This window comes from Verticillium dahliae, genomic scaffold (assembly GCF_000150675.1).
Source record: "Verticillium dahliae VdLs.17 supercont1.39 genomic scaffold, whole genome shotgun sequence".
Lineage (NCBI taxonomy): Eukaryota > Fungi > Ascomycota > Sordariomycetes > Glomerellales > Plectosphaerellaceae > Verticillium > Verticillium dahliae.
In genome coordinates, this window is record NW_009276959.1 from 58,115 (window position 1) to 72,037 (window position 13,923).

Here is a 13,923-nt window from a genome sequence, read left to right on the forward strand (position 1 = left end):
GGCAAAAGTGTAGATAACATCAAAGACAGGAGTTGACTGGCGTGGGCGGATAAAAAGAAATAGGTGAGGTAAGGGTACAGGGTAAATAGCAAAAAAAAAAAAAAAAAAAAAAAAAAAGAGGGGAATCGGACCAGAGCCAAAGGTGAGAGAGAGACAGAGAAAAGGTACAGAAAGAGGGGGCCATGAGATCGCCAGTAAGCGAGGACGATGGTGGCTGAGGAGCGGCACAACCGAGTGACGCCCCCCATGGCGATCGGCGACAGCCCGAGTGGTCCAGTAGCGATGTCTGGGCCCCAGCGTCTTTCAGATGTGCCTGGCAAGCCTGGCATGCCTGGGCATGTTCAGGCCTCCCCCCCACTCCTTCTGAGCCACAGAAGCCACAGCGGCCCACGTGCGCTGTGCAGGTCGACTGCAGCATCAGTGCAGGTTCCTAGAATTGGCGCCAGGCATTTCCCCTGTTGCCTGCTCGGCCCCCCCCTGTCGGGCCTTGTGTTGTAGAATCCTACATGTATGTCGACATGTTTAATTGGCTGCGTTCTCGTTGCTGTTCCTCGCCGACTCGGGTCGCGTGGCTCCTGAAGATGCTCCGTGTCCGTGTGCCTGTCCAGCATCTTGTCAAGGTCTCTTTGTGATGCCGAGAGGAGAGGGGCGGAGACCGGAGCCTGGGCCAGCGGAAGTACCAAAGCCGAGCAAGTGCCATGTGGGTGTCGTGAGGAGGGACCCAGGTCGACAGAAGGGGGGCTGAAAGGATGTCATGATCGAGCAAGATCTGATGACCGGCCGGTGATGGCGCGGGTGCTGGCGAATGGGTCGAGGCAAGAAAGAAAGCCTGCCACAGTGCAATTGACAAGACCGAGTGTCCAATACACCAAAGCCGCGTCGTCGTGTCGTCCAGGTCAGGCAGGCGGTTCGGTTCGTCGACTCTGGGTCTCGGGGAGGGGCCAGCAACTTGCCATGGGCAGATGAATGTTCCTTCATTTCCAGGGCCCATGGCCAGTCGCGTCTCTCTCCAGTCGCAGTCGTCTCGTCCACGTCGTCTGCCCAACGTGAACATCCGAGTCAGCTTGCCTGCAGCACTAGGGCGCCAGCAAAAGAACTTTCTGAGGGAAATGAGCAGAAGCCACCGGGCAGCCACCACCGCCCCTCCCCCCCCTCCTCCTTCCTCCCCCGTCCGCCCTGCCGTTGTTCGTCCCTGCTTGCACCGTCGGGTGTCATTGCAGCAGTAGGCGAGCACTTGTATTTCCTACCGATCCAGAGTGGTGGGTCCGCCCCGGAGGCGCTATGCAATCTGCCTGCTCAAGGCATATGCAGGAGAGCGGCAGGAGAAGCGCAGGGTGACGGAGGAGACAGAGGATGACAAGACAGGCGAGAGAATGAAGCAGCGCCCAAACGTACCTGCAGTTGATGCCACGACTGAAAAGAGGCGAATGTCCGTCCAATCAGTACCACCGTACCCTCGAGGCCTGCAGTGGTTGAGCCTCGACATCTGAACCCCCCGCCCCCTCCCCCAGGCGGCCCCTCTTTCAGACGCCTCGGGTGCATGGGCGGCACGTGTGAAGTCTGCAGTATTGACATTCAAAGATCCACCAGTGAGGACCAGAATGACAGAGGTTGCAAGTCCACTGGATCAACGTGTTGTCCGATTTTATGAGCTTGAAGGAGTGTGCACATGCGCCGGCGACCGCCATCGTAGCCGCCTCGTGATAGATCGTGCGTCGTTGCGGGTGGGTAGAGATGTGTTTCTTTTGACCGGCAGCCGAGCCGACGGTAGTGGGTTTTGACAGGCGCGGGTTTTGTCCCAGATGGGCACGTTCGGGAATCTGGGAACGAGTCAGTCAGGTTTCACCATGGCATGTCTGTTCAGAGTAGACAGCGCCGAGGAGTTGCACTCACGCTCGCAACGCAAGGCAGTGGTTTGTTCGACAACAGGGAGCCGCGGCAGGTTGTCCGAGGTCAGCGCAGGACGCAGTTCCAGGGTGTCTGACACACGAAATGTCCAGCAACTCGGACTGTGTGTCTGAGACGCGAAAGTTCGGGAACAAGGGAACGGTCGCTTGGGTTTGTTGGAAAGAATAATGTCCTTTGCACTCGACTGAAGCAAAGCGTTCCGGTCCTTTTCTCAACAGAAAGAGCGTCAAGAAAATGCAGCTGCTCTGGGCTGTAATCCCACCAGCAGCGATGCTTTTAAACAAGGCCTCCCAAGGAAGCCCTCGATTTTGACAATCAAACACAGTGTCTGGCAGTGGTGCTGCTGCGAGGCGCCGAGAGACTGTTTGCTTGCTGGCGGCTTCGGTCCACCACAGGACAGGATTCGTCAGGGCGTTCGGAGTGATGCGTGACGTCGGCAGGCGTTCGATTCGTAGAAGAGCTGCCTGACCGCTATTATGATGCAGTGCCAATCTAGATTGCACTCGGTTGCGATGATAGTGAGGCGAGATGTGTTTGCTGTCGCTGGGACGCTCCTCCTGAGTGGCTTACACTTCTACTCGTGTGTATCACACAACCAGGGGGGGTAACGGACAGGTTGTTTTTGCAGACGGATGTTCGTGACGCGGCTGAGCGGGAGAATATAGGCCGTTCAGTAAATGGACCTTCTCTGAGACAAGCTCGTCGTGTGTAGTTGATGTGTCGAAGGGACGGCTGTCTTGTCGATGCTGGAAAGGATGGAGGGGAGCAAGTAGGGTAGGTATTTGGCTTTGGGAAAGTGGCAGGCAGCAGTGGTGTTGAGTGGTTCGGTCGTATGGAAGCACGTCCTGGAAGGTGCGGTGACTATCAACAGCGATTGAAGAAGGTACGTCAAAGAATGTGAAGGGTCCGAGAAGCCGGCATGATACCGGTGGGGGAGGATTGAGTCGATATCTTATGTATCATGGAGAGCGTCGTCAGAGGGCACGACATGGGAGGGCAACGAATGAAACTAGGACTAGCCGTCGACGCCGGTCTAGCATCTGTCATTGCGGCTTGACATGATGGCCAAGCTCGGGACCAGCCAGAACAGACGTACCAGGACCTGCGGACGGGAACCTCTGGGTACCGCCCGGCTGGCCGACCGATCTCCACTTGCAAGACGACAACAGAATTTGAACCTGGCCGGCTCCCAACCCTCGCGATGGCGTGTCCGTACAGACATCCAATGTTCTTCTGTCTTCTATTGGGGCAGGACCCCTCTAGTGGTGCTGCTTCCGACCTCACCAACCCTGTCAGGACCCGCGCCAGCCCTGCACTGACGACCCAGTACCTAGCAACCTGACCACTGGTAGCCAGAGGCTGATTGACCATGGCATGGTGATGGAGTCGCAGGCTGTCAGTTAGCCGCGTCGCGCCGCGAAATGCCGCCGTTGCCCAATGACCACCTACCTTAGCGTACCAAGCCGTCCAGACAAGCTGGGGTGATCCGACAGGGGGGGTAGCAGAAGGAGGGGTTTTCCCGATGTAGCATGGTGTACTGTTGTTGTCTCTGATCTTGGGATGATTGATGGGCCGAGGGGCATGGCATTTCGTGGCTGATAGCCAACTTGGCGATCTACCTGAACTTGATCATGATGTCTTCGCATCGGCACCCTTGCCGTGCGAGGTTGGGAATATCCTGACGCCCCAGCCTCGCTTGCCTCGCAGTTAGTCCGTCGATCGGCCTTTGCCTAGAACCACCATGGCTTCTTGTCACTTTTAGCAGCAGCTAGTCCATTGCAGGGTTGCAGGCTGGCTGGCTGGCTGGCTGCCTTTGCTCAAATCGTCTATCAAATCCAGGCCTTAGACCCTGACCCTGAAGTGGGCAATGGGTAGTTAGCATTCTAGCCTTAACTTGTTCCGACTAATCAAGGCCGGGCTCAGGTCCATCCGGGACACCCAAACAAACCAAGCAGCAGCTGTACTGCAGAAAGGTGGAACTTTGGCCCTCCCGCTGCTGGAAGTTCACAAGCCGGCAAGCAGTACAGCGGGTCTGGGAATTTGCAAACACAAAGTTCACCACCAGTAAAGCGAGCCGGGGTGCGGATCGGCGTGTTCCTGGGCGCCATGCCTGCCATGGTGCGCGTATCAGATCGACGGTTACAACAGGCCCTTGCAGTTGCAGGCGCCTCACGATGATCCCATTTTGGTCTGGCTGCGGTTCGGGGGGCGGGCCCATCCTGCGACCTGTGACCGCATTGATACCCGAAAGAGCTCCCTTCAATCTCATGAGGGGTAAAGCTCATGGTGTATCGTTCGTAGCAAGCATCCAAGCTGCAAGGTGGCGTGCCAGAACCGACCATGGTCCAGAGCGATTGTCTCGCCGTTTCGCCTCGAGTCTCGCACGCCTGCAAGGCACGCCGTTGACAAGGCGAAGCTGGCGGCCTGACGCTGAGGGGCGGTACTGTAGCATCGTATTTCTCGGTAATTGGAGGCTTGACTTTGACATCTTTAGTGTGTGGCTGGCCGCGGCCCTCAACAGAGAGCGGAGGTACATGGTAGCTGGTCGTGTCGGCCATCTCTGTCCGTCATCTCCGCTTGACCAGACATTCGAACCAGACGGGCCAGGGCGGGTCGGGGTGATGACGGGACGTTGGATACGACAGCTTTTCCCCTGTTCGACAGGTACATTATCCAGTCGTTGGGGGGGGGGGCGAATCGTCTCTTGTCTTATTCGCCATTGTGCTCGAGTCGAGTTCCAAACGTGAAGCGCAGGCCAAAGCAGGTAGTATTGTACCTATTTTTTTTTCCCTTTCTTCTTCCCTTTTTGAGCGCCACGATTCGGACGAGATGGCCATGTGTGAGGAACACGGCTCGGCGCGGCTCGTCTGATGTCTGTTCCCAGTGCCGAGAAGAGTTAGGCGGGGCTTGGTAAGGTGGGCTGCATGTGGATGCGAATGTGGGTGCATCCACAGGATAGATTGGGCCTACTGAGCATGGCTTATCCGAAAGGTAAAGCTGTGATGTGTAACAGCTGACTGCCCTGACCTCACACACAGAAAGAAAGGACGGACCGGGCTGCAGGGCGCCACGGCACATTGACCTTGCCCTTGAGCAGGATTTGGAGGCTGACGAAGCAGCGTACTGACAGGACCGTAGGCGGAATCGATCCGATATGAGAAGGGATTCGGAAGGGGAGGGGTGTCCCATCGAATTGGCACCGAGGGCTTGAGGAGAAGAGAAGGGGGGGGGGGGGGGGCGTGCGGGGAGAAGACGCGCGGTTACGATGCAAGTCAAATTCGATGTCAGAGGTTAATGACTCCCAGGGATGGGCCCTCGCTCAAGCAGGAGGTGACTGCCATCCACATCGGGATCACGGGGCTTGAAACTGTGTCAGCAGCTGTTGAAGCTCTTGCCCGGTACTTTTCCGACCCCAAAATATCAAATGTGACGTCGTCGTTGTTCGTCATCATCGGTTGCTATCGTCGTCAAGTAACCTTCATGGGTTTGTCCGTTGCACGTACTCTCGTCTGTCGTCACGTTCTATTCGTGGCATGGCGTGACTATCTCAACATGCGCCTGCGCACCTCCCTCCCCCCTCCCTCTTCGATCCCTTCGTCTCTCTCTGAAATGACCTTCGAGGCCAGGAGGGGTAGGTACTTTAGGCTTCATAGTCCACGACTCGATGATCAGTGGTTCGAGTGACAGGGATGACGAGGCAACTCACAAGTACCAACGTGGCGTGCTTTGCGTCCGTTGTCACTCATTTATTGACTCTTGGAGAGAGATCCAGGTAGGCCTGTTGTCGCTATGCCCCGATATCAGATGGTTGCGCAACCCCCCGTCCTCCAGATAGCCTTGGCCTTTAGTCTACAATGGCCCTTCCTCACGACATTCGACGAACGAACCAGGACTTGGATCTTGTCACTCAGAGGGCAATAGCTAGCAGCAGAGGCTTCGCCGGCGGGGGCGATATACACCGGATCACGGCGTCATGAGAATGAGAATGCCGAAGAGCAGCTCTCAGAAGCATGCCGACCTGGCAGCCCGTCCGTGGTCTCTGGTCTGTCGTCTGTGGATAGACTCTGATGACAGTACCATCGCCCCGTAACACGATGTGACATGCAGCAAGGGTCGACCTGCAGCCAGCAGCATGTGCTTCACCGTTGGAGGCGTCGAGGGCGGCACCTGCATTTTGCTGGTTAAGGACACACCACCTGAGCTAAACCTGTGCCCTCCTCTTTTGGTCTTTCTGGGCTCAACGCCTCATCATTTCTGGCAACCCCCAGTTCCGGTTGACTGGCAAGAACTGAGCCCATGACAGGGTTGGTGCGCGCATGGGAAGGCAGCAAGGCAAGGCAGAGGCAGGTAAGGTAGGTAGGTGTGAGATGCGGTGGAGAGATCAAACGAGTGAGCGGCCCTGTTCCCCCAGATGTGCTGTAAATAAGTGCTTGCCGCCCATCCGCAACGTCAGACGAACCGTCGATCGACACCCCGTCCTGCAGCTGAAGCCACACCCTCCATCATGGCCATACCTAAGTGCGATCGCCGACGCGTCCTCTCTCGTCAAGAGATGAGGATGAGGGGTGCAACATGGAGTCTCTGTCAACGCCCTTTTCACTCTCGGGATTGTAATGATCTCTCTGTCTAGGGGTTCGGTGCCGAGGAAATACAGAGTTGCAGGAGGAGCACGCGCCCGCGCGAAGGAACAGTGACAGGCGACCAGCGAGAGAGCACCCAAGGCACCCTGCAAGCTCCACCCAAGCATCTGGCATCTGGGGCATGCAGGCATGTCCTTTTCCCGCCCTTACCCAGTATCTAGGCACCCAAGGTACTATCTAGGTACATGTACTTGTACCTCAGGTGCCTAGGTAGGCAGGTGAGGTACCTGAGCGCTGGATACACGTAGGTGGGCGGCCCAGGCATGGGTATCTCCGCCCCCCTTCACCCACCGCCCTGCTTCTTCTCCCATGAAAAGAAAAGCAAGGTAGCAGAGCTTTGACACACCACACTCTCTTCGACCACCGGCCGGCCGGACGCTTGACCTGGTGACAACCACATGGCTCGACATGGTCATGGTCTTCTTGCAACAACAGCTCGAGGCTCGAGGCGCGAGGCGCGAGCGGCCCGCATGGCCTTCCAGAAACCCTAAAATCCTCAAAACTCCTCTCCTGTCGCCCCTCGCCCCCTTGCCCGCTCGCACACCCCCCGGGCAAAGCAGAGGCGCATCCACCGCCGTTGTCATCTCCACTGTCGGCCGCAGCCTGACACCTTTCACACACCGGGGACAAGCTCGTCCGATGTGCGCGCGCGGGCGGTCGTCTTGCTCGCCCGCCTGCTTTGGCCCCCCCTTCCCCAATCATCTTGACCACCAACCCAGTTCTCCGCGCATCCAAGACAGGGCCTCATGCCCGCTTTGCTATCTAGACCGTATCCCGCAAGGGTCATCAGCCAGGCTTTTCGTTCGACGTGCTGACTGCTCCGCCGCAGAGAAATTCTCCATCGGCTCACCTGCGACAGTCACTCCTGCTTCAATCTCTCCATCTGGAACCGGCAACCAGCCTTGTCACGATGCCGCCTCGATGGGCCAGTTGCGCGATCCGAGATCGGCTCCGGCTCGCCCGTCACACAGCCTGCGGCATCTCCTCGTTTTGTCCACGTCACAGCTCTCTCGGAAGCCATTCCGATCATCACAGGCCGGGGCTGCGTGCACTTCCCAAAAAGAAAAACCCAGAAATAGACTACAAGAAATCACCTCGGCCTATTTCTCTTCCTCTCCTTGAAGATTGAAATGTTTTGGAATTGACGCCATGTGTATGGATCTACGTCTGCGTGCCTTGAACCATGATACCTAGTGACGCTCCTTGGATGACTCTAAACCCATGATTGCCTCCATCCACGTGCAGTCGTTCTTTGTAAACCTTTCCCCATTACGCGTGTCGTCCAAAATCTTTAAACCGGATACAAAACAGCCGGCGATCTAGAATAATGATAAAGTAGTCGGTACTCATGCGCATTATTGTGTCTATTGCCTGTTTTTCTTTTCGTCTCACCTCTGCCCTCCTCATTTTGGTAACCGCGCTCGCCTGCAGGAGGAGGTCAGGGTCAGATCAACTTGTCCAAGCATTGCCCCCGCAGGCCATGTCGCGCGTGTATCCACATTGACGCTCGCGCGTCAGGGCGCCAGATATGCGGTCCTCCTCGTAATTATAGCGGTGGCTCGGACGGCTGGCCATGGCCCTCGTTCGGCGTCATCGCTAGCTCCGTGCTGCTCTCCAGCACGTCGCCCGCAGTGATATCGCTTTGGCCAGACACATCGCCGGCCTCCCCTGAGACGTTCTTGGAAGCAGATTGGCGTGTGAGGCTCTTCATTTCCAGCCCGTCCGAATCGACGTCTTTCTTCTCTTGCTCATCGTATGAGAAGAGATCAGACAGGTTGATAGCCAGGAAAGTCTTGGGCAATTTCACCCTGGTAGACCAGAAGCATTAGCATGACAAAGCGCGCCTCGTTTGCGGGTGGGACATCGTGCCGGGAGTTCACAAGGAATAATACTCACTGGTTGAACTTGGCACGTAAGGTGCGGATCACCTCCATCCAATCGGCATGTAAGGTTAAGCTTCGGCGAGGGGCGCAGCTGATGGAGTGCTTGCTGTCGAGCTGAACATCGAGAGGATCGTATACGTGGCAGCCAGGGCTAATGGTGATCCTGATGCTGTACGCAAAGGTAGCCTCATCGCCGCGGGTGGCCACATCAGCTGGCACCTTCGTCTCTGATTCGTAGAGCTCGAAGCAAATCTGCGAGAGATAGTCCAGTTCAGGGATGGTGCTCCGCTTGATTTTCGTCTCAAGGCCACCCTCCAGAATGGTGTTGAGTAACGTGTAGATGTGAGACTCCTTGGTGAAGTAGAAGAAAGACTTGGCATCATTGGAGGCTTGCATCTCCTCGAGGTCCTGAACAATCTCCTTCAAGAGGGGTAGCGATGTCAAAAGACCAATCTCGAGCTTCTCCGTATCAGAGATGCCGTACTCCTGCGGGCAGATGAAGTCAAACAGCATTTTGGCCAACTGGTACAACTCCCGCAGCGGCTCAAACCTGGCGTCTGTCTTGGCCTTGGATTGTGTGTTGCCCTTGTATAGGTGGAAGTACTGTTCCGGCGGGGCGCCCTCGCCGACATGACGTATGCCATTGAGGAAGGATCGTCGACGGAAGATGCGACGAACTGAACTCGAGCTCTTGTTGCCTTCGGCGGTCTTGTCGGATTTGTCCAGTATATCCCGCCTATCCTCTCGCGAGTCTTGCGATACTTTGGCTTCTTCCGGTTCCTTGCCAGCAGATCTGCCTTCCTTGCCCTCCTTGATACTGCCTTCTTTGAAGCTGCTCTCTTTGCTGTCTTTGTTGTCCTTGATACCGTACTCCTCCTCGAGCATCTGCTTTGGTGGCGTGAACACCCACTCGAGAAACTGGCGGTTGTGCAAGGCGTCAAACTTCATGGTATCGTAGAGCTCGGAGATTTTGCTAGGATCAACCTTCTCCCCATCACAGAACTCTTGGAAGAGCTTCTCCCAGCGTTCTCTGAACAGCTCTGCATCTTCACCGCAACACCAACGGGCTTGTATGTTGTTAATCCCATTGGCTTGGGACAGGGCGGACGACATGGAGCCAGCCGATGACTCGCCTGGCTGGCTCTTGTCTATGCTAGGGTTGGATATGGCATTGAGAGAGTTGACGGCTCCACTATATAGTTTGCCAAAATTGTGCTGCATCACGCGCCGATGGAAGTTCATTAGCTGAACGACCCGCGTCTGAACTTCGGAAGGCTCAGGCATCTTGTCCGGCCAGGCGAATTGCGATGGTCGCTCATTTCCCTTGCGTAGTAGACCCTTGAGCTTCTTCTTGACCTTGTCCATTTCGTCCTTGGCTGCGTTTGAGTCATCCAAAAGGTCTTTGCGAATCGTAATGAAGTCATCAGGGAGATCCTTCCGGCCCAAGAACGAAGAAGTCCAGATCTGCGCGCTGGTCGTCACCCGTCGTTCTGAGCTGCTGTACACATGGACCTCGTCCAGTACGTCGCGGTTCAGCAGCATGAAATCATTGCGCATATTTTCGCCCAGTTCCTGTGCCTGGTACCTGGCGGAGTGCGTGGGCTCGCCGCCCCACTTGACAATAAGCTGGAGCTTGTCCAGGACCAGACTTTCCTCTGCGGCCGTAATGCGGGACATGGTTACCCCTGAGAGCGAGTCGTGGCGTTTGGGCGTTGTCCTCGTTGCTGGATCGGTCTTGGATGGACTTTCATCCGTCTTTTCAGGGAACTTAGCTTCCACACCCTCCTTGAGAATCTGGGCAACCTCTTCAGGAGGCACAACTTCATCGGTGGCCTTCTTGCGGAACATGGGCTTGATCTGAACCTTGGTTCCTGCCCAGCCACCCTTCTTGACCAACGCATTCCGCAGAGATTTGAGCTTGTTCGGGTCCTCAATGCCTTGGGTCACTGCAACATCCACTGCGTGGATGACGCTGGCCAAGGCTGCTTCTCCTATCAGGAGAACCTCTTCCTGATGGCCCTTGAGCAGTTCAATGAAGGGTGCCGTGTGGAACGTGAACTTGTACTTCTGCTTGGGTGTGCGATCTGCATGTCGGATAACAGAAACGATGCCCTTGAGCTTCCAAGAATGTTTCGGTGGTGGTGGTGGTGGTGGAGCCGGTGCCTCTTCTGGCTCGGGTGCAGCATCACCCTTCAAGGAGGCAGCAGCGGAAGCTAGTGCTGATGGTGTCGCCGACGGCACACTGCCCGGGCCAGTCTCAACAAGGGGTGGCGGTGGCGGCAGGGACGAGGGGCTCGAGCCAAGGCTCATTGCGCCCGAGGTCGCCGCACTCTCTGACTTGGTGGTCAACGTTGATGGGGGAGGACGGAGCTCGTCAGTCTTGGGCTCCAGCAACCCCTTTTCCGCCGACTGACTGGCGGGCAGCTGCCCAGTTGATTTCGTAATGGGCAGCGCAGGAACGGACGCTTGGCCATTTTCCTTCTCTTTGCCTCGCAGAGCCAGCGGGTCGATCACATCCGAGAAAGCGGGTGAAGGCATGGGAGGCGTCACACCGCCTCTTCGTAATCTCTCCTTGACAAACAAATCTTTGAGAATCTTCGCAGATTGCTCGTAGTAGTCATCATTGTCCTTGACAAAACTCCAACCGTTGACATCGATAACGTAGCTTTTGTCATCGGCTCGCAGGAAGTCAAAACCACAGACCCGTTGACCGAAGGATGTTGAAATTTTGCTGGCGATGTCCCTTTCTTCAGGGTTGAGCGCAGTGACATAACGTACTTCCTTTCCATGAGTGTTGCGTCGGACGACGCCGTCAACAACGGGGGACTTCCTGGTTTCGGCATGACAATAGTTGGGTCCAACTGTGTAAGCCTTGACATCCTCGGCGTTCTCAACTCGCATGAACTTTTCGTACAAGTAGCTGTTCTCCGGTTCAAGAATGGCGCGCGGAACGTTCAGTTCCGGGTCGTACTCTGAGCTCTTGTTGCCGATTTTGCGGAACAGTCTCCGTGCGCCTCCTCCACTTGATTTGGGGAAGTAGATGATGATGTTATGGTCTTCACCGCTGACTGGCTTCTCAACAAAGGGTTTTTTGAGGAGAGCACCGTCGACGCTAAGTATATCATCATCATCGAGGAGCTCGACCTTGTGGGGCGCGCATCTCCAACGAGGCTCGTCGGGATCAAAATCAACACCAGAGACGTCCTTGATGTATTTCGCAATGTCGGGCGTTAACATACTGGGACCACCATCCCGATTGACCTCAAGTCGCTTGGGTGTTGGAACTCCGATACTGTCAAGTAAGTGCAAACAAAGGCGGCGGTCCCACAAGAGTTTCTGCATTGGTAAATCATTGACACAGAACGGTTTCCTGGCCTTGACGTATGAGATGGCCTTATCGAGGGGGAAACCATCGGAGTAGAACGAAATGAGATAGTCACTAGGTCAGACTTGCATCAGCATGAAATTCGACAACTCACGTCACGGTGTGGTCTATCGACGACCATCAGGTTCCAACAAGGGGAGGTCTTACCACATGGGCCAATTTTCGAAGTCTGATATTGTGCACTGGTCAGCCAATCCTTTTCGTTGGACTTCCTAGACATCCATTCCAGGGGTCCATACCTTCGTCAAGGATGACCTTGTCACCGAACACAACAACATCGAATTCCCTATTGGCGATCAAGCGGTTCAAGATGTTCCGACTGGGCTTGCTTCTCGCCTTCACGTCTAAGGCACAGATGCCGATAACACCCCACGGCGCGGGCTTGGCTGGAGGGGGATTAGACGCTGCACTGACACGTTGGTAGCTACTTATGTCAGACTGACCCTCTTCTCTTTCTTTGTGATACGGCCCCCTATCGCTGCTTGGGCTGTGGCTGCTGGCCGCTGTGCTCCCGCTGAACCTTCTCTTGGCCCGGCTCCTGGACCTAGTTGGTTGCGATCTGATGGTCGAGTCGGTGCGGACTGGGGCTGGTGTGCGCTTCATGACATCAAGGGTTTCGCGGGGGGCTAGGTGCTGGTTTGTAGAGGATGTCATAACGGTAATGTTGGACAGTTCTGGGTTCGGAGGCACAGAGCCAGCGACTGGCTTGCCGGAAGACATGATGCCGGAGACTGACCTAGGGGCGGCACCCGTCTCGGATCCAGCGGCAGATGCAGCAGAGCTCGAAGCGACGCCGCGGGCAGAGGCAAGAGAATACACTGATGATATGGAGGCGCGCTTAATGTCGGAGTCGGTGAAGGACGATCTCGTCGTGAGGGGCCGATCGGGCTGGAACGTCGAAGTCGAGGAGGATATGCCAAGTCCGGACCGTGTCACATCAAGATCTGGATTGGGGCTCTTTTGGGCTATGTCGCTCGCAAAGGATTCGGAGTCGATCCCGGCTTCGACAGACTTGTTGGAATCGCGGCGGCTACGACAGAGAGACGAACGAGGGCTTCTGAGGGGATTCGAGGAAGCAGCACCGGACGTTTGTGAAGGAGCAGGCGGGGGCGGCATAGACAGACTGGCAGGATCTGCGTGTGCGTCTGTGGTTCCTGGCTCGGCGTGACGGCTTTTCCTACTGAGGGCTGTAGCTGTGCCCGAAGCGAAGGACGAGAGGGTGTGGGAAAGAGAGGCAGAGCGTTTGGAGCGGTCGCGAGGGCGTTGCACCGGCGTCGTGGCAGCCGGTGTCGGCGTCGGGGTGGTCGAAGTCGACAAGGTCGATGGTGCACCCACAGACGAGGCCAAGGTCGCAGAAGAGGCCGAGGTCAATACTGACGACGATGCGGTAAGGGAGCTTGAAAGAGTCGAGAGCGTCCGGGGTGGGGATGCAGATGTGGATGATGTGGATGTGGATGTGGTTTGGAACTGGGACAGGCTCGAAGAATTGTTCACGGCCCGCCCTGTGCAAGGAGCCTGCTGGTCCATTTTCCTGTCGCTTCGGGTCGACGGCCGCCGGGCCAAGACGCAAAAGTCGAGTAACTCTGACAAGGCCGACCGACTGTCAAGCTTTGGGCCGCCGCTTTGTTCGTTGGTGTCTTTTGAGCCCCGCCCCGCTTCAACTAGGATGCTTTGCACAGCGATAGGTCACCGGCAAGTCGGAATTGGCTCCCCTTGTGTCATGACACATGGGACAGGAGGGAAAGAGAAAGTTCACAAAATGCCAATTGCCAGTTGAGGCTCTGCCTGTATTCGTTGTTTACTGCTGCAGGTCCAGCAAGCAAAGGATGAACCAAGGGATCGGAAGAGGGGGGGAGGGGGCAAGGTCTAGAATCCAGGAACTTCGCCAAGCAGGGATCTGCAGTGAGGCCTGTGATAGGTGCGAAGTATGCCCCTCCGACCAGCTCTGGCCCTCGTGGTTTCTACTATGTATCGACACTTCCCACCTTGAATCAGAAACTGGTGAGAAATTAAGCGTGGCACTGCCCCATTCCGTGTGACGGCATTGTCCCTGTCCCTATATTTTCTTGTGGGTGGCAGCAGCAACAAGTAAGGTTATCAAAACTAT

The 13,923-nt window shown here is 56.2% G+C and overlaps 1 protein-coding gene across 1 annotated transcript; it reads right to left on the reverse strand.

Moving 5' to 3' along the window:
• Nucleotides 1-8,094: 8,094 nt before the first annotated feature.
• Nucleotides 8,095-13,343, reverse strand: VDAG_10441 (cortical actin cytoskeleton protein asp1; the record flags this gene model as incomplete). The annotated part of the gene is made up of 7 exons (XM_009659703.1): nucleotides 8,095-8,356; nucleotides 8,445-11,870; nucleotides 11,964-11,985; nucleotides 12,056-12,202; nucleotides 12,260-12,846; nucleotides 12,998-13,212; nucleotides 13,311-13,343. 7 exons carry the CDS (start codon nucleotides 13,341-13,343, stop codon nucleotides 8,095-8,097), a joined length of 4,692 nt encoding a protein of 1,563 aa, XP_009657998.1.
• Nucleotides 13,344-13,923: the final 580 nt, after the last annotated feature.